General features: G+C 39.2%; 1 protein-coding gene across 1 annotated transcript; it reads left to right on the top strand.

Annotated features, from left to right (window-relative positions):
* Nucleotides 1-1,036: 1,036 nt before the first annotated feature.
* Nucleotides 1,037-22,795, top strand: LOC121943647 (POU domain class 2-associating factor 1). The gene is made up of 5 exons (XM_042487222.1): nucleotides 1,037-1,110; nucleotides 12,014-12,144; nucleotides 18,267-18,306; nucleotides 18,417-18,709; nucleotides 22,160-22,795. Exons 1-5 carry the CDS (start codon nucleotides 1,095-1,097, stop codon nucleotides 22,595-22,597), a joined length of 918 nt encoding a protein of 305 aa, XP_042343156.1. The 5' UTR covers nucleotides 1,037-1,094; the 3' UTR covers nucleotides 22,598-22,795.
* The last annotated feature ends 754 nt before the right edge of the window (nucleotides 22,796-23,549 follow it).

Here is a 23,549-nt window from a genome sequence, read left to right as displayed (position 1 = left end):
GTTGGTTGCCATGTGCTGTTGTGTAAACATGAGGACTTCTCTGGTCATCTCACAACGTGCAATTGACGCAGAAGGATACCTAAAACGCCATAAGTAGACACAGAAGGTCACTGACAGACACTGACAGGTACCATGTTACGAATGAGAACGAGCTGGAAATCTATACACAGTCACTGCACATGGCTTTAAGAAAGAGTTCAAACATGAAACACCCCATAAAACCTCAGCAACAACTGCAATGTTTCTTTTTAATCGTGGAATGGGTACGAATTAAACAAGCAAGATATAAAGTGAACTTCACAGGTGTATTTTTGAACTGTGGACATAGCAAGCTAGCTGTTTCCCGCTTCCAGTCTTTAAACCAGGAAACCATAAACCCAACTCAATAAACACACAGACACAAGACTACAGCAGTCTTCTTCAATCTACATCTGACTTTCTCAAACAAAGCAAATAAGCACATTTGCCAAAATGCTTATATATTCCTTCCAATATGAAACAAGACCATAACAGCAGTATCATGGTAATTCAACAACAAATTGACTGAGTAAAATATATTTAAATGTGCCAATTTTTATTCTGAAATAAATAGCTTTTATAGTGCTGTTTGAATGAGGTCTTTTTTTTATTTTTATTTTTCTACTTCTGATGAAGGTCACAGTCTAATGTTTAATTTCGCTGAGACAAACTTAACTTCTGTGTAACTTGAGGAAGAAGTCTTGGAGGGAAGTCAGTCACAGACATACAAAAACATTATTTGCATCAGTAATATTTTACTTGATTGTCTGTGATGCATTTGAGTGTATTTGTGCCATTCTCAAAAATGTTAGCCGTCTTAATTTCTGTTTCATTTTGGCCTTAGCCCTGCCTTGTTATTTCTCTCTTTAAAAAAAAAAAGTTTTATCTCCTGTAGTTATGATTCAACTGAATAGTATCAGCACTGAAACTAGATGCAAGAGGGAGATTCGTGTTTAGAGAGCTGTGACATCCCAGGGGGATTGATAGCCAGCTTCAGGCTGTTATAAAGCACGTCAGACAACCCGCCACTTTGATTTTCTTCAGTTTAACTCTATGATATAATCCAGATAAGCAGTATGCACTGGGAGAAATGTAAGTACAACATGTCATTGCCATTTTATTTAAATGATACACAGCAACTGTAGAGAAATACTCACTTCTTCCAACCTGATTATCCTTTTATATAAAATTAATCTATTGATTTAAGTAATAACTTTAAATCAACATGTCATTTATTGAGGTAAAAGAGCCGCAGAAGGTTTTTAAAATTTAAAGTAAATACTGAATTGTTCAAATGTGGGTTTCACCTTTGTGTACATTGCTTTTCCTGTCACTTAAATGAGGTAAACATAACAATTTAAACATAATGTGATGTGCAATGCAATGCATTCCTGTACGACTGCTTTGCAATGCATTAAACGTTTTTAGAGTAATTATTACGTTTTTAAGAATAATGATGTGGGTAGATATTGTAGACCAGAGGTTGTTGTTGATATAAGTAGATTCAGCTTAACTTGTCTGATTTTTTGCTGCTGTATTTTGGACCAATTGTTATGAGTTGTCCTTTTATTTGACGGTTTGCTAATCAGAGATGTAAAACTAACAGACGGCTGTGCCCAGTACCCATAACGTATGTCCTTTAAAAACATTGACTTAGACGTTCACAAATGGGGTTTTTTTTGGTGTGTTTTCTTTGGAAGACGTCCAACACGTGAAAAGAACAATATGACAAGTTTTCCTGTGAGCTGTGTAAGATCAGCACTGATGCTGCAGTGTCGGACTCTTTTGGAAAGAGGAAGATGGGCATTTGGATGTTGGCTGTGCGTTGCTATTGGGCTGTAATCTTGATATGCAAAATGGCAGCAGGCCTGCACCTCAGTAAAACAGAGCACAGCTGTGGAGCTTCCTCTTTTTTGTGCATGTGCCGTGGTGATTGTTTGTCTCTGTGTGTGTATTCATGTGTGATTGTTTAAAACAGAGAGAGATGAAAATACTAAAGAAATACTGACATTTATTTATTTAAGTTTGCATTCACACTCTTTGTAACCAGAGCTTCCAATCAGGCACACTCATCACAATAAAAAAAGTTTTTTAAAATTAGATAGGAGATAGAAAGTGCTAGATTATGATATTTTTCTATCTAAACACTTCCAGTAGTAGCATCATTCTTTGTAAAACAGCTGCTGTGCACAGAACAGCTTCTACAGTAGCCCACAGGCACGCATTGTCCATGAATGAGCTTTGGTATTAGTCATTGGCAATTTATTTAAGTTTACACTTTACAATGCCTATCGACCAGTGGTACAACTCAGCAAACTTAATGCCCAGTTCAATGTTAAATTCATTCATTGTGCTTGGAGACGCAAAAATTACATTTGGCAAATGAATGGAAGAAAAAATGTATTGAAATGTAAGACCAAAGTGTCGGTGAGAGCTTGCACAATATATAGTGAGGCAATGCAAATCTCACCATGACCCTTAGGGGGGCTGTGCAAGGACCCATTTGAAACATTTGAGCAGTACATCTGCTGGTGTTTCTGCAAAATGCATATGTATCATGCAAGAACAGAAACCTTTCCAGGTGCAGCAACAGTAACTGAGTGGTGTGGCAGCAGACAGTCAGCTGTACTTCCAGTCCCTGTTTCTGGAAAGCATCATGGACTTGTCTGTATTTGTACTTCATCACACCACTCAGATTGTCTAGTAAGGCCACTGACACTCTTTGACCTGTGCAGACAAATGAATCAGCTGCAGACAGGAATCAGACCTCTCTCAGCCTGAGGTTAAGGAGGGCAGAAACAGCAGCAGAGTGGACCACAGGTCACGCTCCTCTGTCACTGGGAGTGATGGGAGCTACTTTCACAGGACACACTGGAAGGAAAAACTGGAAGGAAATTCTGAGCAGGAAAAGTCAAAAGTCCTCATCAGTCATTGTTCCTCCAGATTCAGTTGATAACTAATATCTTTTACATATGTTCATCTACTGCAATGGTGTAGAAAGTATTCAGATCCTTCACTTAAGTAAAAGTACTAACACCACATTGTCAAAATACTCTGATAAAAAATGTTACTTAAGTTAAAATCTAATAAAAAAAAAAAACAAACAACAACAAAAAACGACTCACAATGATTTAAAAAAAAGAAAATTAAGATAATGGTTATTAAACTAGTTGCCTATTAATATTGTGTTAACTGAGTATTTCATTAATCAACTAACTGTTCAGCTGCAAATGTTTGGGTATTTTAATATATAACAAAATATCATATTTTACAAATTCTTCTCATGTTTTTATGCATGAAGTGGCATGACAAGAAGTACTCAAGTACAAAAAAGTAGAAATACAAGTACCTCAAATTTGTACTTATGCAAAGTACTGATGTAAATTTACTTGGTTACATTCCACCAATGAATAATAATTTCAGCACAAACAAGAGACAGGTGCCTCAAGCAATATGATGCTAATCTCTGGAGTTGCAAAGGTGCATTCCTTATTATAGCCACAAGAATTCATCTTTTAATCCTTTGAAACCTGAGAAATTTGTCTAGATTTCCTTCAAAAGTATGGAACGAATGCAATAAGCAATAAAAAAGGACCCAAAATTAGCAAAAAATTAACAAAAAATACAAGAAAAATACTGAAAATATATAAAACAAAAATGCCCCAAACAACACAAAAAAAGATTTTGTAAAAGTGCTTGGAAATGTAAAATAGTCGGAGTATCAATTTTAAATATGTAATTACAATTATAAATATATTGTTTTCATTAGCTTTCTTTTTTCTTTTAACTTTTTTTTAACTGTAAAGATTTCTTACCAAGTTGCTCATTGCCTTTATTCCTGTGCTTTTGAAAAACACCAAGTCACACCAAAGGTTTTGTGTTCTCTCATTTCTTCAGTAAAAGTTTGCTAAGGAAAAAAAAATATTAAGAGGACCATTGCTAAATATCAGTTTGGTGAAAACTTTGGCTGAATTTCAGCCCAAACATTTTTTTTGGATCATGTCTATACACCTCCTCTGGCTGAACAATAATCCAGCACGCATGACTGAGATTTAAACGTTTCATTTGGGCTTTCTCATGCATGCAGGGGGTTTTCTTGTTTTCTCCGTAGCTCCACTTGTCAGTTACCAAAACCAAGCTGTTGCCAGTAGCAGTGAGCTGTCTGTACTGACTCACTGCGGGGTGACTCAACAAACAGAGCACACAACTAAAGATTGAGGAATGCTGAACCACACTGCCGTAAAAACACCATATTACCTTTGCCAACACATCATTTTGTTTGTACCGGCTAAACTGAACACCAACACCGGCTTACCACCGGTTCAACTGTACCTCCGCCATCCCATCCTTACACTCAGCGAGGAAGTTCGCGTCAAATGAAGCAGTTGTGATGATTATTAAATCGCGTTTGACCTAATCGTCACACGATGTTGCCAAATCCACGGAAAGAGAAATCGAGTTGTATTAATTTTCGTTAACGTCAGTTTCTATTGGTGGATATTTGCCACTATAACATCACATAGCGAGGCACTTTAACTGGGGTTGGAGTAAAAAATCGATTCACGTAAGAATCTCGATTCTCGTTTGTAACGATTTAGAATCGATTCTAAATCCTAAACACCGGTTATTCTTTACCCTCTAAAATGTTTATCATTTAGAAAAGTCTTTACGACCGTTTGTCTTACTTTTTTCGGCGGTGAAAGCTGCCGTCTGTGCCGTTCAGAGGGAAACTCCGGTGCATCGCAGCTCTTTCAGAAGCCTCAGTATCCAGCCTGGGAAAAATCGGGTGTTTTTACGGGACCTTGTTCAATAAATCCATCATGATAGATCCGATGTTGGGTGTTTTCCGTCCGTTTTTTATCCATATTTCGATGATAAAAGCACATTAGCATCGATGCTAAACGCCATATTGATTTCCCATGGTTCCTTTGGAGAGGGGGCAGAGGTTTGTTTTGGTCTTGTCCAATCGGAAGACGATCGGACGCTTTGTATCCGCTTACGTAAGATACACGTCATCTGGGGCAAACTGCACTGTGATTGGTCTAATCCTGCTGTATCTATCGCTCTGTTATTGGTAGCGCCTCGTGTATTAGAATAAAACGCTGGTAGCCCCTATAATAATAATATAATTATTATATATTCTCTAATCCATCTTTTGTGTACATACTATTCTATTACTTAATTATTATTATGTGTACATACCTTATTTCCTCTATGTACATACTTATTTTATTACTTATTTATTGTTATTTGTTATTGTTATTTTCTTTGTTACATTTCACTTTTCTTTTTTCATGCTGCTGTAACATTTGGAATTTTCCCCCAATGGGAGATCAATAAAGGAATATTCTATTCTATTCTATTCTATTCTAATAATGTAATAATAATAATAATAATAATAATAATAATAAGGTTATATCAGGAGACAGTGTAACAGGCAGCAGGGCCTCATATGGATGTAAACTCTGTGTTGTGTCAGAGCAGGCAGGAGAATCAGGGCCCTCTCTGAAGTGTCAGGAGTGTGATGTGCTCTGCAGCATCACAGACAGCAGCTGCTTTGCAGAAGGGCACAGATAATGGGATACACAAACAACTGCAAAAAAAGGATCTGACTTTTTTTTGGAAAAGTGTGTCCGTTCTTTGAACTGTAATAATTACAATGTTTATTTTTTTACTTTCTGATTCCCAACACTTGGGAGAAAGGTTTTCTACAACAAAAAAAAAAAGCGTGTACATAATAAAACCTCCATAATTTCACACACACTTTGCTTTCATAACATAATATTCCACTGGCAAAACAGACTGGAGTAGATCCCGAAATTACACCTCCTATATTTTGAATTGAGAATCGATTTAAAATGGGAAATCGTTTTGAATTGAGAATCGATTCTGAATCAAATTATGACCCCAAGGATCGAAATTGAATCGAATCGTGAGATACTGAAAGATTCACACCCCTAACTTTAACCCTTTGAAACATGAGCAAATTGGCTACATTTCTTAAAATATAGTGAAAAAAGGTGATGGGCACCTTAAGAAGGAATTGCCCCCCAAAAATTAGCAAGAAAAACTGTTAAAAAAGTTACAAGAAAATTACCTGAAATTAAGCAAGAGAAATTGAAGTTAAAAAAAGACCTCTAAAGAATGTTAAAATTTTATTTGTTTTTTTCCCCGATAACATAAATATATAATTATAACTGCAGTTTCCTGGATATTTCCCCCCCTGATTTTGTTCCTATCGAATAATCCCCCTGCTAATTTTTTACAGTCTGTGGGACATTCCCTGCTGATGTTGTAATGTTTTTTCCTGTGTTACTGAAAGAAATCAAGCCAATTTTCTTAGCTGTCAGTGGTTTAAATGCTTGTGAAAGCGTCTGACAGCAGCACACGTTGATCCAGATGTTAAAGGGTTAAAATTCGAAATGGGACACTCCGCCCCGAAACAATCTGACTTTCGTAATGTCCCAAAGGACAAAGGTGGATTTTTCATAAAAACCTTCTGTAGCTTTGCAGCAGAAACTAAAATGCCTGTGCTTACTGAACTTTTGACCCTGCATTATTAATCTGTCACTTTAACGTTGACGTTAATGTGTACAGTATGTGTGAGGGATCAAGAGCCTAATTTTCATTTCAACATCTGCTGGAAGCTGCTCATGTCTCTGCAATTATAGTCAGAACCCAAAACAGTCTTACGCATATACTATAATAATCCCAAAGCAACAAATGTGCAGGCTCTTCTGTTCCCCTTTAACTGACACAGATGACACATTTATGTTGAAATCAAGATACATTACTTTAAAAACCCACTATTTGCATGTCTAAATTGCAAAATGAATGTCCAGAAGAAGAATCACACACTTCCAACACACACTCAACTCAGATTTCCACACAAAACAAAAAAAAAAAAAAAAAAAAAAAAAAAAAACACAGAAAGCCAACTGAGTGTGTTGACTCTCTGGAGACACACAACCAACTGAGCAGGAAAAGCCAACGTCCCTCTATTACCTCCCAGCCCGGCTGATTACCAGCAGCTGAGGAGAACATCACAGGTGTACCCAATAGCTCCTGATTAGCAAGTAATCCTATAACTGCAAAACTAACTGTGTTTCCACTGAGTGATTTTCTGCAACTTCTCCTCTTGCAATAACATTCCAGGAGGAGGAGATATTGTAAAATTCAAAATTTCCGGATGATCCGCTAAACTTTTGAAAAGAGTTATGCATGCAATAACACCTCTTGTAGCGCCTTATGCATCATGCCAGAGGAAGCCAGGTCCTAATGACAAGTATCATGTGACCTATAAAAGCCAAAAAAAAAGCTTCCATTGCAGTTTTGAGAAATATGGCTTTTTTTTTCAAATCGCCTGAAATACCACCTCATGCTAGCACTGAAAACTTTGTGATATATTTTTTTGAAACTGACATGTTTCCATTATTGCATATAACACACATATGAGGACATACTTGTCTGCTGACAGTAGGAAAGGGAGTCCATAACGTATTTTTAGTGGGTTTTACCTGTGTTAAAAAAACTCACCTATGCGCACATTATTTTAGTGGAAAAGGGGCATTAGTTACATTGTGTTTAGTGCTGATTATATTAGCATGCTGATGGTCTTAACTTAAAATGCAGGTTTGCTTGAAAATAAATAGTTCATACACATTTAATTTAGCGTGTACGTTTCTGCAAACCACAAATACATATTAGTGCATTTCATACATATCACATCAACATTTCTAAAGTCATGTAGTATAGGAGTTGGGATGACTGTGTGACTGCTGTAATGACCTACATATACTAACCAACCATTAGAGATGCAGCATATAAAATGATGCACTGACCAGCAGCGCAACGCTACAAAATGCTAGTAGATGCTAACAAATACTTCGAGCTCTCGTCACAAAATTGGCACGCCAAGTCGGCCTCTTTTCCCAGCCATGACTGCGTCCACATTCTCCTCCTCTTTTTCAGACTTTTTCAGACAAACATTAATGCCACCATAGTGAGGGCTCGATTTACGTTTGTGTGACCGTGGTTAATAGAACGTGTTAAGGTGGACCAGGAACATGGACTCGGACGCCTGGATCCTGAGGTCTGACTGTCATTAAAGATGCCCAAAACGAGGCTAAATGTGCAGAATATTCATGTGATGAACAACATTTCTTTAGGTTAAGTGCACAGCACACAATTTACCAATAAAAAGTCACAACTAAAATTTAAAAGTGCGTGCATGAACCTCCCCTCCCCACCTCCCCCACCCAAGTGTCTGAGTCCTGTCCTTTTGGATCAATGGTTGGGGTCCAATCCAAATGTGTGTGTGTGTGTGTGTGTGTGTGTGTGTGTCTTTTTTATCTATCCTACCGTACCGTGAAGTGCCGAAGGACGTCAATCCTTAGATGAAATAGTCTTTACAATCACTCTCAAGATCTGGTAAATTGGCTCGCCATCCAGTTAACTGGAATAACTGGAAACTTTGTTCTTCAATGGGTGCTCTCTTCACTGGATGCTTCTCTGGGTGCTGGATTGGTCCAAAAACCCGTCTTTTTTTACCAAAACCTGACCTGTAGAAAGGTCACACATCCATAATAAGTTACACCTACACATCATTATCAATTTAAGCTACACTTTACTTTAAGCATTTCACTTCAACAAGTATCAGTATAACCTTTGTTTCAATTTAAGATTTTAAAATAACCCAGTTAATTAACCCAACAAAATTATTGTTTCTCAGACTCAAATATACTACAAAGTAGGGGTCGATCAATATTGGTTTTTCAGGGTCGATACCTATAGCAATCATAGTAGTTAATAAGACCCCTATTGCAAAGTTACTCTAAATGCTCACTATTTAACAAATTCAACAATATTCACAATATTAATTACCGTGTTTTAAGGTTAGAGGTAATCTCATCAATTTACAGTTAATAATTTTCCTATAAAAGGCACATTATGGCATTTTACTTCAATTACTATTTTGTAAACTGCTGAAACTCTGTGTGGGGGAACTAAACTCTACTGCATTAGAGTAATACTAACAAAATAGAAACCAAAATTCATCAAAACTTGCATTAAACTCATTCTCAGTAACTTAAATACACACTTTGACCAACAAAGCCTTCACTGTACCACAGTTTTAACACACGACAAAATAATGGCTTGATAGCTACATTTTTCCCGCTCTCTAAATGCTAATGCTATTAGCATAGGCTTATGGAGTTTTAACATTACACCCGTTAGCATCGCGGCTAATGCTAGCTTACCAGCTAGCTAACTTCCCACTCTTAAATTTCTACATGCTCGCATCGACAGCTGGCGGACTTTTCTTTACTCACCACCGAAGTTCGAATATCTGCGCCCTCAGTCAGGACAGCAATCTGAGTTTAAACAACATGCAAACGTTCATGGCCAACACAGAGCCCGGGCATGGCGGGGAAACATCTCTGAGGCAGGGCCAGCAAGATGGCCGACTGCAAAGTAACAGCTCTACGGTTAGAAATGGTGCGTGTTCTGTGAGGGTGTATCGGACCGCAGATGTCGTTTTTACGTCCATGTGCAGGATATGGGCTTTGTTTTCACTCGACACATGAAGATGGACTGTGTAAGTTAAATTTGTTTTAAATGAGACTAAATTTGGGGACAATAGTTCAAAGTAATTCAACGAGGACATGGCTTCATTTTGCCAAGACCAGCTTATTAATTGATTTAGTACTATAATGTTAATTAGCTTATTATTTCCGGTAACCTATATAAATTTCCTAAGATAAAAGCAAGTCATTATCTGTCTTAAGTTATCAGCTTACATTAAATAGTAAAGCCTAAAATGTCTAGAGCAGCTAACTAGTAGGCTTATGTTAGCTAAAGTATATGTTAACGTTAGTGCCTTTTATAACGGTACTGTCATAGTTAGTTTAACGTTATTGTTACACAATTTCGCGTGGCTAGATGTTGTACATTTTTCTGTTCAATTCCCCAGTATTTGTGTCTCATTGATTAAAGTTAATTCATATTTAGTACTTACGCTCAGAGGCCAAGTGTATACTTTATAAAGTAATATTTTAGTGGTACTTCTTAAATAATATTTTGATAGATACAATAGTATCTATCTGCAAGCCTGCAGATAGATACTATTGTGCGTTCCAGCTACATCGAAAGTCCGAGATCGGAAGTGAGAGTGACATCGCATGAGTTGACTGCGTCCCAGTAGCACAAGTGGGAGTGTGCTGGACGTCTGCATTGAAATCACAGCAGGTTAGCCATTGTTAGCAATAAATGTGGTGAAGTATGAGTCCTAAAATGCTGAAATCCCTTAAAGTCTCTGGGGTTCTTGAAAGGGTTTTTGGTAAAATGCCTTAAATAAAGTCTGTGTGGTTAACACAGGCTAAAGATATTTAGGCTTTTTATAATCATTTATTAATATTTTTAATACTAATAATACAAAAAATACTAATATTATTATATAAAGTACTAATATTTTGACATTAATTTACAGAGCAGGTTTTATTATATGATAGTAGATGTCTTTCAATTTGAGGCAGGGAGATTTGGGAGATTGATGCTCAGATCATATTCTGTTTATTTTATACAGAATACTGTACTCTGGTATCAAATGAACAGAATCTGATGTCGGGATGGGATTTTGAACTTGAAGGTACCAAGTCAGTCGTGACACACCGCCTTTCTAACTGGAATTAAGAGCGTTTAGGTGCATGTACGAAGGTCGCCCTCCATCTGCAGAGAAATGGTATCCCATTTACCATTTCTCTCAATGGCTTTATATCCTCGGGTCGTAGTGACTGATGGCATTGTCTACAGTTTCACATGTGCTGTTGCCTTGAGTTTATTCAGAAGAGGCCCTCTCTGTCAGGTCAGATTTCTCCTCATGCTTATACTTGCAGGGAGTCATTGGTTTTAAACATTTGGAGTGTCGGGAGACTGTATAGCCTGAAGTCTCTGTCAGTGTGGCTCCAGAGGACACTGAATCCTGATGTTTATCAGCGAAATATTCAAATGAATACAAGTGTATAAATACAGAAAATCTACTAAAGAGGGTACTCGTTCTTAAATCAACAATAACCACAACTGACTAAATATTACTGGAATATAATGTTTTGGTAGATGTCAGACAGTGATTAACCCTTTAAAAACCTGAACAAATTGGCATGGTTTCTCTAAAAACATGGGAAGAGGGCAATGAACACTTTAAGAAAGAATGACCCAAATATTAGCAAGAAATTAGTAAATAATTACAAGGAGATTACCTGAAAATTAGCAAAATATATATTAAAAAAAATACATTAAAATTCCGGGAAAGTACAAGGAAATTACTTCTTAAAACTGCTTTTTTTTTTGTAATTTTGAAAAATAATTATTATTTATTAATATTGTTTGTGAGCTATTTCTGTTAATTTTTAGCAGCTCTTATATTTGGTAGCAACAAACACAATTAATAAAGAAAATAGATAATTGTGAAAAAAATAAAATAAAATAAAATAATAATAATAATAATGTTTTAGTTCCTTTTTTGTTTTGCTTGCCCAGGGCACTGAATATGTGGTTTGGCACTGCTGATTGGGCTACATGTTGGGCTACATGTATTTTATTTTTCTACAGATGTGTCTTATTTGGAATAAAATGACATATTAAACAACATATTTTATGCATCACAAATACACAAATACAAGCTCCTGAAATGTTTTAATTAATTATTTTTTTTTTTTTAAATTACATTTTATTTTTTTGTGTCTGGCAAAATACAAATTAAAAACATACTGAAAAGGTATTAAACATCTAATATACTGCCCATCTCTGCAGGTAAAAGGGAGTTTCCATATTTTCTTTCTTATTGTTGTGACACACGTTAAGAAGTAGCCCATGTAGCAACATGTTTATGTTTATCTCTTGGTTTAAAATGAGAAGTCACTATTATTCCACATGCTGTCAGTTTTAATAAGCAGGCCCATCAAATGACTCTGTTTTTCTCTCGCCTCCTCTCCAGCGCCACCATCAGGCCTGGTCAGGTCCAGACCGTACCAAGGTGTTCGAGTCAGAGACCCGGTCAAAGAGCTGCTGAGGAGGAAGAGAAGTCTGGAGCTGCTGCACAGCACCAAGTCAGCGCCCCCTGCTGCGGTGAGCACACCAAGACACAGGACAATAACACACATTCATGATGCTTTTTATCATCATGTGACTTCACTTTGGATGAGCAACACATTTTGTGATCAGTTGCACATTTTTTTTTAACTTGATTTTGTGAGATTCTAAATGTACATTTAAATATAGAAAAATATCATCAACAGCCTGAATTATTTTGCAACATTTACATCCAAATGCATTTTAAACACAACAGAACCTTTTCCACAAGTTTGGGAATATAGGTTTTCCCTCCACCCTTTCCAAAGAAAATCCTTCTCCCCAAAAAAACCTTTGCAAATAAATAACCGCCTTTCTTCCTTGTAGCTTTATCACAGCAACATAAGTCATTAAACAAATAAGATTAACTGCAGCAGCAGTTACAGTATGGAGCAATAATTATTCAAGATTAAGAGCTGTCGGACTCATCAATTATTTCAAACCTGCACTGTGTGAGATTTTCAGACTCATGTTTCAGACAAATGTAAATGTGTGAAAAACAAAAGCAGTAACATTTCTCATCTTACACTGACAGGTAGGTGTTTGACCCTATGACACCTGGATAAACATCAGTTTTCTTGAGCTGCTTCCTGTGTTCTTGTATTTTTACCTTTGACCTCTGAGCAAATTGGTTTTGCTTTTTCAGGTCTTTTTATGGTTTTTTATTGTTTAAGACTTTCCTTTTTTATTTATTAAATTTTTTGTTAGTTAATTTTCTTAAACTTTCTACGTATTTCTTGGTAGTTTGGGATAATTTCCGCTGCTGACGCTGTCGCTGCGGCCTCTCTCATTCCCTCTGACTGTTGTGTCAATGCAGACTGTGTACCGTTCCGCTGCTTGTTATGCACTCACTCGTACAGAGCCCATACAGAGCAAATACTCTCCTTCATATGTGCATACAGATTTCTTTCAAGAATATACACACCGTTCTGCACGATGGACATCTGGGTGTGCACATGAAACACACAAAAAGGTAACACAGGAGGCAGGGAGGCAGACAAAATGTCAGACAACTGACAAAAACATTAAGACAACTAAATAAAAATGCTGCATCTTGCAGTTACTTGGCTCATTTGAGCTTCTCCCCATAAATATTTGTATATATGTTTAAATTAAGCCAAAATGTTTAGGTTTTAGAGGGTTAACTTAAGTTCATGACTTTTGTTGGAATAGTTTCTGTGATAAACGCATTTGCATTATTTTGCCAGTTTTCTCTTCGCTCCATGTTAACATGTTGCATATCTAAGAATGCACCCTGGAGATTTATCACCATAAGTCTTCAGGCTAAAATGCTTTTCTCATCAGGACTGAGTGGAGAGATGAGTGGGGCGGCTGACCTTTTTGCTTCAGCAGTAATGCCGCTGCAGAGCGTGATGACGCCTGTTGAGTGGACAATGTCGAGCAACAACAGGACAGAGCGAAATCGTTCTGTGGGGAGTTTTTTAGTCTAACTGGAACATTATTGAGCAAATTATAGATGGCATATTCGGGAGCTGAAAGAAAGGGCTCCGGTGGGGCCATCAGGATGTGAGCAGTCAGGTCCCAGGGCCTATCCCAGAACGAGTGGGTTGGCGAGTAGGGGGTGGGGGTGGGGGGTTGTCCTTATATAATCCAGGTGTTTTTCCATGACAGTTACAGCCATTCCCTGCATGGCTCCAGGGCTGGGCACACAGCCCTATGCAAAATCACTTGCAGCCTTGCCAAAGAGCCCTCCCACTTGCTATTTATTACACCTCCTGCACGTGCACACAAACACACACACACACACACACACACACACACACACACACACACATACACATGAACAAACTCCGCTCATGCACAACCTTTAATATGAAAGAAAAAAAAAACATGAAGCATCCCTCCATAATAGGTGGAGCTGTTTGTTATCTTCTGATGTAAGTGTAATTGCTAATACTCATCTTTCACTGTGATGTGTGTTTAATGTCTGACATTTTCCCATTTAAATCAGAGGGCAGGTCTTTTTTTATGTACATCTACTGAGCCTGATGTGAAGCAGGCTGACAAATTTACGAGGTATTACTGTTTAGCCAGAGAGCTTTGGTTTGAGATCCTTGTGTTTGCCGTAGTGCTTTGTGGAAGTGCACCTAGTTTACAGTTAAACACACCCAATCAGCACGTACATAACCACACAGGGTATTAACTTTATTGATGTTAAGACTGAACCTTCCCTCAGCCCCGTGCAGGACAAGCAACTCATTGTCCTTTTTTTTTTTTTTTTATACCTGCAATTACAAAAGACACAGAGATGACAGTCAGACAGGGAGGGTGTAGGTACAGATGGGTACAGGTTAATTACATATAGAACATAAAAATAGGGAGATTTACTGTAGTTGTGCATGATCGAGATTTGTATGATCATTGTAGGAAGTGGTAATAATGTTAATTAACAAAAGGGCAGTACATGCATATGCACATATGTTTGCATACATAGATACATAGACAGACACATATATAATAAAAAAACAATAATGATAAATTCAAAGTAAGTTGTTTTTTATGTGAAATAAAGGGGAAAAAAGAAGAAAACATGTAAATAAACAAAAGGAGTTTACATTTGTATGTCTGTCTCTTGTGTGTAAATGTTTGTAATAGGTATGGTGTACTTATCTGTACCTGTGCATATATGTGAATGAACATGAGTGTTGTATGGATTTATTTGTGGCATTAGCTCAACTCAAGAGTCATTCAGAGTTTTGGATATTTTTCATTGAATTGTTCAATTTTTTTTTTTTTTTTTGAGCTGAGTGTATGTTCTGTTAAAAAAAATTAACCACTGTAAAATATTGAGTTGCTTTTTGTTTTTTTAAGTAGCCTCTGAAACATACCTCAGCCCCTGGCAGGACAAATAACTCACTGTCCTTTTTTTAGGGAAAAGGTTGTTTATTTTCGGCTTGTTAATGTTTCTTGATTCAGTCCTGTGACCCTCAGCTCCTCAGTAAAAGTGACAGAAGACGAGTTCAGTCTTTGAGCACTGTAACTCTCCACCTGCTATCAGAGCCGTATCACTAACCAGCTCCTCAGTGCCTCTGCGGTCACTCAGGCATCTGACAGCACATGCCCCGCTGCCTCTGAACATGCCCTGCTGGCTGACTGCAGGCGTGTGGATGCACTTTCACCGTGCTCGTGTCAAGCAGCGCCCGAAAACTTGTCAGTTAGGACTGTCGCTGCCGCTGCGGCCTCTCTCATTCCCTCTGACTGTTGTGTCAATGCAGACTGTGTACCGTTCCGCTGCTTGTTATGCACTCACTTGTATAGAGCCCATACAGAGCAAATACTCTCCTTCATATGTGCATACAGATGTCTTTCAAGAATATACACACCGTTCTGCACGATGGACATCTGAGTGTGCACATGAAACATACAAAAAGGTAACACAGGAAGCAGGGAGGCAGATAAAATGTCAGACAACTGACAAAAACATTAAGACAAATAAATAAAAATGCTGCATCTTGCAGTTACTTGGCTCATTTGAGCTCTCTGCTGGACGTAGTGTCCCTCGGTGTGCACTGTGCAGGGAAGTTCCCCTTTAACACAGATCTGAACCTATTCTTTAAGCCTCCTGCAAACAGTAGGCTGGTTTCCATTACAGAAATGGGCAAAAGTTAAGCAATTGTGTCAAAATGTCGATAAAACACAATTATGAGATGACTGCGTTACCGCTGAGTGATATTATGCAACTTCTCCTCTGGCGGAAACATTTCAAGAAACATGACGATGGATGTTCAAAATATTAGCAGGTTTATTTCTATTGCAGCCACCGCGCTAGCTGTCATTATTTCTGATCCAAGGAGACGTAGGCGTGTAATGTGAGCTATTTCACGGAGGACCTGTGGATTCAAATCTTCCGGATAATCAGCTCAAATTTATACAATACAATAACACCTCTTTTAGTGATTCTTTACTCTTCATTGTACATCATGTGACCTATAAAAGTGAAAAAAGCTTTTCCATTGCAGTTAAAATATGGCTATTTCTAATCACTTGAAATACCGCCTCATGTAAGCATATTGAAATTGATGTTTCCATGAGACATATTTTATAATCCCAATGTCAATTTGCGCAACTCATAACTCTGAGGGTTAATGGAGACCTTCCTTGTGAAATTTACACAATCTTATAAGTTTAGTGCAAACTATGCTCAGAAGGAAAAAGTATACGTGTTTGTGGCCGGAGATAAGAGGTGAATTTTTCATGCATCTCCTGGCATTTAGCAGCTGATCAGTGCTTTATTTCGTGCTGCATTTCTATTGGTTGTTAGTAGACGTACATCGCAACAGAAGTCACACAATGAGATGGACATCCCAAATTTCTGACACTGTCAGATATTTATCCCAGGCTGTCTTTGATCGATGACTGTGACAGTGACTGTGTCATTTTTCATTTGGGACAGCCCAAAATTGCACAGTGTATACTGGGTTTTAAAATGATCTTTATAGATTTATAGAGTCAGGGTTTCTTAAGATACACCTGAGACATTGTTTTTGTCAACTAAAATATTTGCATGTCCATTTACTGACCTTTGCATCCAGGGCGGCGAAAATTTATATTGGCATGTCAGTATTTTAGTAAGACTTGAAACAACTGTGAACCAATCTTTTGTAAGGTTTTTAGAGTTGTATTTGTCTGGTCTTTGTAGGTTCAGACAATTGTTAATAGTCTTTCTAATCTATGTCCATCTGTGGGGGCAGCTAGACTCCACCCTCTCATTGACAGTAAGAAACTCTTCTGCTGTGAGACAAATGTGTCTGTTGTGCCTTCAGGGAACATGATATCCCCTTTACGCAATCTGGTCAATCTTTAAACTGTTTCCTTCTTTGCTGAACTCTACATAGGCTATAATCTTGGGGATCGCAGACATGTTATTAACAATATCCAAATAGTTGTGACAGTTACAAAGGCAGCTCAGCCCCAATGGAAGACAGAAAAACAAGCCTTAACTTGTGTCTTAACCATTTGGCCAGCCTTAAAACATTTTTTTTGGCCCAGGTAGCTAAAATGATCTGGCCCAGCATCGGCCCAAACTCAGCACGCTGGAGGGAATAAGTTGGGCAGCATCCAGTTGCCTGACTCATGTCAGACTCGGTATGATTGATGCTCCAGAACACGCCAAACATCACTGGGCCGTTATCAAAAATAACCTGACATCCCATTGCCAGACACAGCTAAAACTCGGGTTTCAAGATGCTCCAGAATCGAGCCAAACAAACTGACCTGAATCCTACTGCCAACACTGCCACCCCATTTAAAAAAATGATGTGGTCCAACATCTGCCCAAACTCAGCATGCTGGAAGAAATAAGTCAGGCCACATCCTGGTGCCCGACTCCGCTAAGGCTGGGTATGAATGCTGCCCCAGAATCACGCCAAATAAACTGACCCTATTCCGCCTGCTGACAAAGTCATCACTGGACTGTTGTCAAAAATGGCCTGGCCCAGCATTGGCCCAAACTCAGCATGATGGAAGAAAGTGGTCGGGATGTGTCCTAAATTCCAACTTGGCCGAGACTCAAAAGAATTATGTCCCAGAATTGGGCCAAAAAAGCTGGTCTGATTTCGGCAGCCATTCTAGATTGTTGTCAAAAATGATCTCGATCGACGGGCTGTGTCATGTTGCCAAACTCGGCTAAGGCTGGGTATGAATGATGCCCCAGTATCAGGCCAAATCAAGCTTCTGAAATTGTCATCATTTGGGACTTTTCTTGTGTTTGGATTTTTGCAAAGAAACGCATATTTCATATTTCTTTTAAATGTTTGTTCATGAAAAAAAAAAGCAACTCACAAAATTCAGCTTTAGTTACACATGAATCAATTAACAAAGATGATTTTGCACCAGACAAACCCTTCAAGACTGTACCTGTACATGAATACACCAACAAACTGTTGGCTGTAACTATAACACACACAAACACACTTTAATTATAATCTCGACTCAGCTGCTGCTCACACCTGGACTCGACATGTTCAGTTGTAAATACTGCATATTTACATATCAACATAACAGTGTCGACTCTTTTACAGCAGCAACATGTTTTTATGGTTTCACTGCAAATTACTGATATGCTGAACTCACTTTTTAATTTCTTTTTTATTCTTTAGGATGTGGTCACACACAACAACCAGTCATCATACACACAAGGTACGGCTGCATCTGAGAGTTACCCGAAACCAAATTCATCTCTGCAAGTAGAGCATGTGTCTCTGCCTGCCTTTGAAGACTTACGCTCAAAACTTCTCTTTCGAAATCAGGCACGTTTGACTGTGATGTTGCCGGCGGCTCCCCAGCTGAGTCGTCGACTGCAGTCTGTGATGGAGGGCTGCAGTGTGCAGGATGGAGACCTGCACCACCTGCCAGCAGCGCCGGCTTGCAGCCCCCTTTAACGCCCTGGTCTTCGTCTGACTACAACCAGCAGGACTCCTCAGCTCAGACTCTGACCTACCCAGCCACCCCCACCCTCACTGCTGATGTGTACATGCAGACTCTGTGCCCCAGCTACACCATGCTGACCTACACACACACACCATTGCTCACCAACTTTGGGGTGAGTGAGAGAATGTAAAAGTATGCTTAAAGCCTCTGGAAACGTGGCTTGCATTAGTAAGAAAGCACATTTTATATCAGTGTCTCATTAAGTATGAAGTATAAAAGTTCCCAGCTATTAGAAAACTGAGTTCAGCAACAGCTGATTTTGAGGATAACAGTATTTCTCCAGACTGTGTGGGCGCGGCTGATCACGTTTTGATTGACACCTTCTCGGATTTCACCTTTGCCAACTGTCTCTCGTCTCCACGACAGCCAGCTTTGCCGTCTGTACGATCAATAATTCCAATATTGCCGTAATGTACCTTCATTTGACCATTGTGACACTTCCCATAAGCATTTAGTTTAGTTTACACGTCTCATTTTAACTAATTTCCTGGCTCCTACATCTGTGTTTACGCATCACTTCTCACATGATCTCATATAACTACGTCAGGCTGCTGGAAAAAGACGTAAGCTGTGGGCTGAGCCGCGTAGACTGAGAAGTAGCTTCCCTCTAAGTCAGTGGGCATGGGCAGATTCGTAGATGTGTCAAAAAGTCGTTTAAATCCTTGTTTACTAGAGTTATAAATTGAACCTATTGGTTCTTGTGATTGTGACTGGCGGACGATCGTTTTTGTCAAAATATGATAATTATTTAGCCTCTGGTACGATAGTTTAACATTTCCAATCTGGCAACAGTGACGACAGCCACGGAGCAAAGCAGTCGCTGTGGTGGAGCTCCATCTGTTCCTGCCCTCTGACCGACTGCGTTCCTAAATCCGATCTGACGCTCTATACTAAATGAGAGAGCTTCTGTGTGAAGCCACGGAGAGTTCTGTTTCTCCATGAATTAAAAAACGGTTAAGTTCATCACACATTCACTCTGTTTGGCACTTTGCTGCTCCTTCTCCCACACAATGTGCTCTGATACTCCCAAAGTGCAGTGCTCTGGATAACCCAACGGTACTTTCCAACAGCGCTCCGAATTTACCAATTCCAATTCCAGTTTGTGCCAGAGTGCACTCCCGCAGTCAGAGTGAGTGTTTCTGAACACACCCTATTGAAAGGAGCGTTGAGGAATTTCATTTTGGCATGTTGAATTAGTATCAACTGACACCTGACTTTGAGTTTTTGATAGGTTTTATATTCATATGGCGTGATATGAATATAAACATGCCCAAATCAACCCAGCTTCAGGGAACTGTGAAAAAACTAAAAGGGAAGTGTTTCAAATTTGGACTGAGGCTAATGTCTGATCATTTTTTATGCTTTTTATTTTTCATGTAAGACCCCTAAATTAGAATTTTTTTTTTTGTGATTTGGTTTCCTGGAGGCTTTAAAGTTCTGCTTTTTGTAAACTATTTTAAATTTATTTATTTTTTAACTTCCCGTCATGAGTCCAACAATGTTACAGGAGTGCAATGCGAAGTTCAGCTAAATCTGTGTCGAGCACAATGATCATGTGTTGTTTCTAAAAGACACATCCTGCAGCTGCAGAGCTGGACTGGAGCCTCAGTTTTTTTCAGTCTGCTTCTTTCTGTCAACCTCCTGATGAAGTGCAGCTTGGCACTGAGAAGCAAAACAACTGTACTGCCCAAGAGTTACACATTACATCAAAGCAGAGCTGACTACCTGTAATTAATATAATGATACCAACAGTTAACAGATGGTTAACTGACACAAAGAAGAGATTCTTTGCCATCCATTTATCATTAACCGGGTTTTCAGTTACCCTTTAACTTGCGCAAATTGAAATTGCATAAAATATGACTAATGGTAAGCGGCAATTTCGAAAAAAACTCCCATTTATCACACAAAACGTTTTTACACTCGCATGAGTTGTTATTTCAGGCAATTAAATAAGGCCATATTTTGCAAAAGTGCAATGGAGACACTGGAAAACTTTTCTAGGTCACATGATGCTATGGCTATGTTCTTGTCAGTATGAAGTGGCTCCCTGATGATGCAGCAGGAGCTACAAGAGCTGTTATTGCATCACATAACTCTGAGAAAGTTCAGCGCATCGTCTGAAATTTTTGAATCCACAATTCCTCTGTGAGATTGTGGACTATCAGCTCCCAGAAATCCCTCATACGTGGCCGCCCCCACATGTAAGGTTCTTGCCTTCCCATTATCGCTCGCAGAACATCTCTCCTCGCCTTTAACCGAAAATAACTGCTAATATTTTAAACATTCATCGCCATGTTTTTTGGAATGTCATCACGAAACGAGAAGTCACATAGACCCCTGACAGAAGTCTCATAACATCACTCACTAGAAATGCAATCATCCCACAAGTTTGTTCTTTCGAAAATATCACTTTAAGTTTTGCACAAATCTGTAATGGAAACCTGCCAACTAATAGATGTGAAACAAAAATGAAACACACTAAAAGGCCAGACACACCACACCGACATCGGAGAGATAGCGGCGATTAAAAAACTCCTGTTGTGGCGCCACTTCGCTGTGTCTCAGCCTAAAAGTTTCACATGAACACACCAAACTGACCACGAAACATATGTCCTGCGCCTGTGTGAAAGGAAGAACCCCTCTTTGATCAATGGAAGCGACATCAGGTCAGGAGATGCAGGGTGCGGTTACAGCGAAGGCTTGTTTTTATTAATGTTCAGGGAGAAGGGCAGTGGAGTTAACAAACTTAAAGTCTTCCCAAATCAGAGCAGTCACTCCCCTTGTTATGTGGGGTTTATGACCCGAAGAAACACAGAGAGAGACACGTAAGACGAGCTGAACTCTTCACTGGGAGCCTCGCTTACTTCCTCGAGTCCTGCTGCCTCCACGGTTTCTCTCTCTGTGACTGCTGCTGCTCTCCTCTTCGACCAGCAGGCCCTGATTGTTGACTGCCCTCCGCTCGGCTCTCTTCAGCCTTGGGTGAGCTGGCAGTGGAAATACTCCTGACTGATTATTATTATCAGCTGAAGGTCAGGCAACACTAGGCATTACTAAAACATTGTATTGTACCGTTCTCAGAATGTTTTTAGAGCTGAAAATTGCTTGCTGGGTAGGACGACGTACGCTCCTCGACGGCTCAACATTGACAGGCGGTTTTGTGTGTCAGAGGCTTAAGAATACAGACAGACAGTGGAAAATCCGTTTTGGTCATTGTCATGATTGTTGTTCAATCCCTTGTGAATCCTTGGGCAAGGTACCGAACCCCAAATTGCTCCTGAAGGCTGTCCCATCAGTGAGTGAGTGTGCCTGATTGGTTACTGAGTAACAGGTAGCACCTTAAACAGCAGCCTCGGCCATCAGTGTGTGAGTGTGTGTGAATGAGTGAATATGAAGTGTAGTGTGAAAGCACTTTGAGTGGCTGAAAGACTTGAAAAACACAATACGGGTGCAGTCCATCTACCATTTAACTGCAGTTTTGAGCAAATGTTTGTGTCTTTGTTAGTTTTAGTTTAGTTGGGATCAACATGAGACAGTATTTGTGTATTTGTTGTTGTTTCAGACGATCCCTGTGGCCCCTGCACCAGGTTCCCTCCCTCAGATGGATCTTTCAGACTCAGGGTTGACCTACCTCCCCTGGGCCCAGCCCATCACCACCATCTCTACCGTGCCGAACCCGGGAGTCCAGTTTGCCCCTGGCTCTGCAGCCCTGCCCGGGTCCCCTTTGGTCCACATGCCCCTGTCTATGTCTTTGACCACCATGATCCCTCAGCTGGAGGCTCAGGGTGTAGATCCGCCTCATCTGCAGATACTGGACCTCCCGCAGCGTGCAGAACACCAGCTGGACCCTGAGCCACAAGACCAGTCTCTGGATGAAGATACAGAGGTACAACCGGAGTCACCGAACCTCCTGGATAAACTTCTGGAGGATCAAAAGGGTGACGACGAAGAGGAGGGCAAAGACTCGTTCAGCAGCTCGCTCTTCATTCCAAACGTTTGAAAATATTTGTGTTTTTTCCATAGAGTGCAACTTTTCTCATTATTTGTTTCTGAAGGGCTGCCATTTAACCCTTTGAAACCTGGAGCGCCCTCACTTTTCTTGTGCGTCTTTCAGAAGACTTTTATCAGTATTTAACCCTTTGAACCTCGATCAAATCGGTGCGATCTCTTTCAAAAACATGGGGAGAAAAAAGACAATGAGCAACTTGGTAAGAAATGTCCAGCAAATTTCGAGAAATAGCAGATTTAGAAAATTATTTTTACAAAGCTAGGAAAAATATGATCATAAATACATATTTAAAATTATGTTACAAAATTACTACTCATGAGTACTTTTTACTTATTTCTGGATAAATATTGGGTTATTTCTTTTATGTTGCTCATTGCTTTTTTCCCATGTTTTTTAAAGAAACCAAGGTTCAGGTTTCATAGGGTTAAGGGTACTTTTGGCTTTATTCATATTGATTATGAAAGCCCTGTATTGAGTAGAGTAATTGCTGGCGGCAACTTCCCTCCAAAACTCAGGCACTCAGGGGCCCAAAACGCCTAAAGATTGTATGTGTGATAATAACTCAGTATTTGCGTTTAGCGTTGTTTAGTTATATTCACCAGTTAAGCTCAATGAAAGGGCAAAACTTCTGCTGTATCATGTATAACTGATGATTTTTTATGTTTTAAGACCGTTGCTAAATGAGTGTGTAATTTTAGAGCTTTTCTTCTGATATAATTGATTTATATACATGTTAGCAGCATTTTTGCAGCAACTGAAAAACAGGAAAAAGACACTGCTGTCCCCATAAAAAGACGTTATGGCCGAGACAGTTGCAGTTTTCTAAATCACAGTTCAGCGCCAACCATCTCTTCATCGCCTTGAGGTGTTTGTCTTCGTCGTAAAATCTGTCATTAATGTTGTCAGTCAACGAGAGCCTGCAGAATTGTCATGTGTCCTGCAC

The sequence above is a fragment of the Plectropomus leopardus genome, chromosome 5, assembly GCF_008729295.1.
Source record: "Plectropomus leopardus isolate mb chromosome 5, YSFRI_Pleo_2.0, whole genome shotgun sequence".
NCBI lineage: Eukaryota > Metazoa > Chordata > Actinopteri > Perciformes > Serranidae > Plectropomus > Plectropomus leopardus.
The sequence above is the reverse complement of the archived record's forward strand: the minus strand, read 5'-3'. Positions and strand labels throughout refer to the sequence as shown.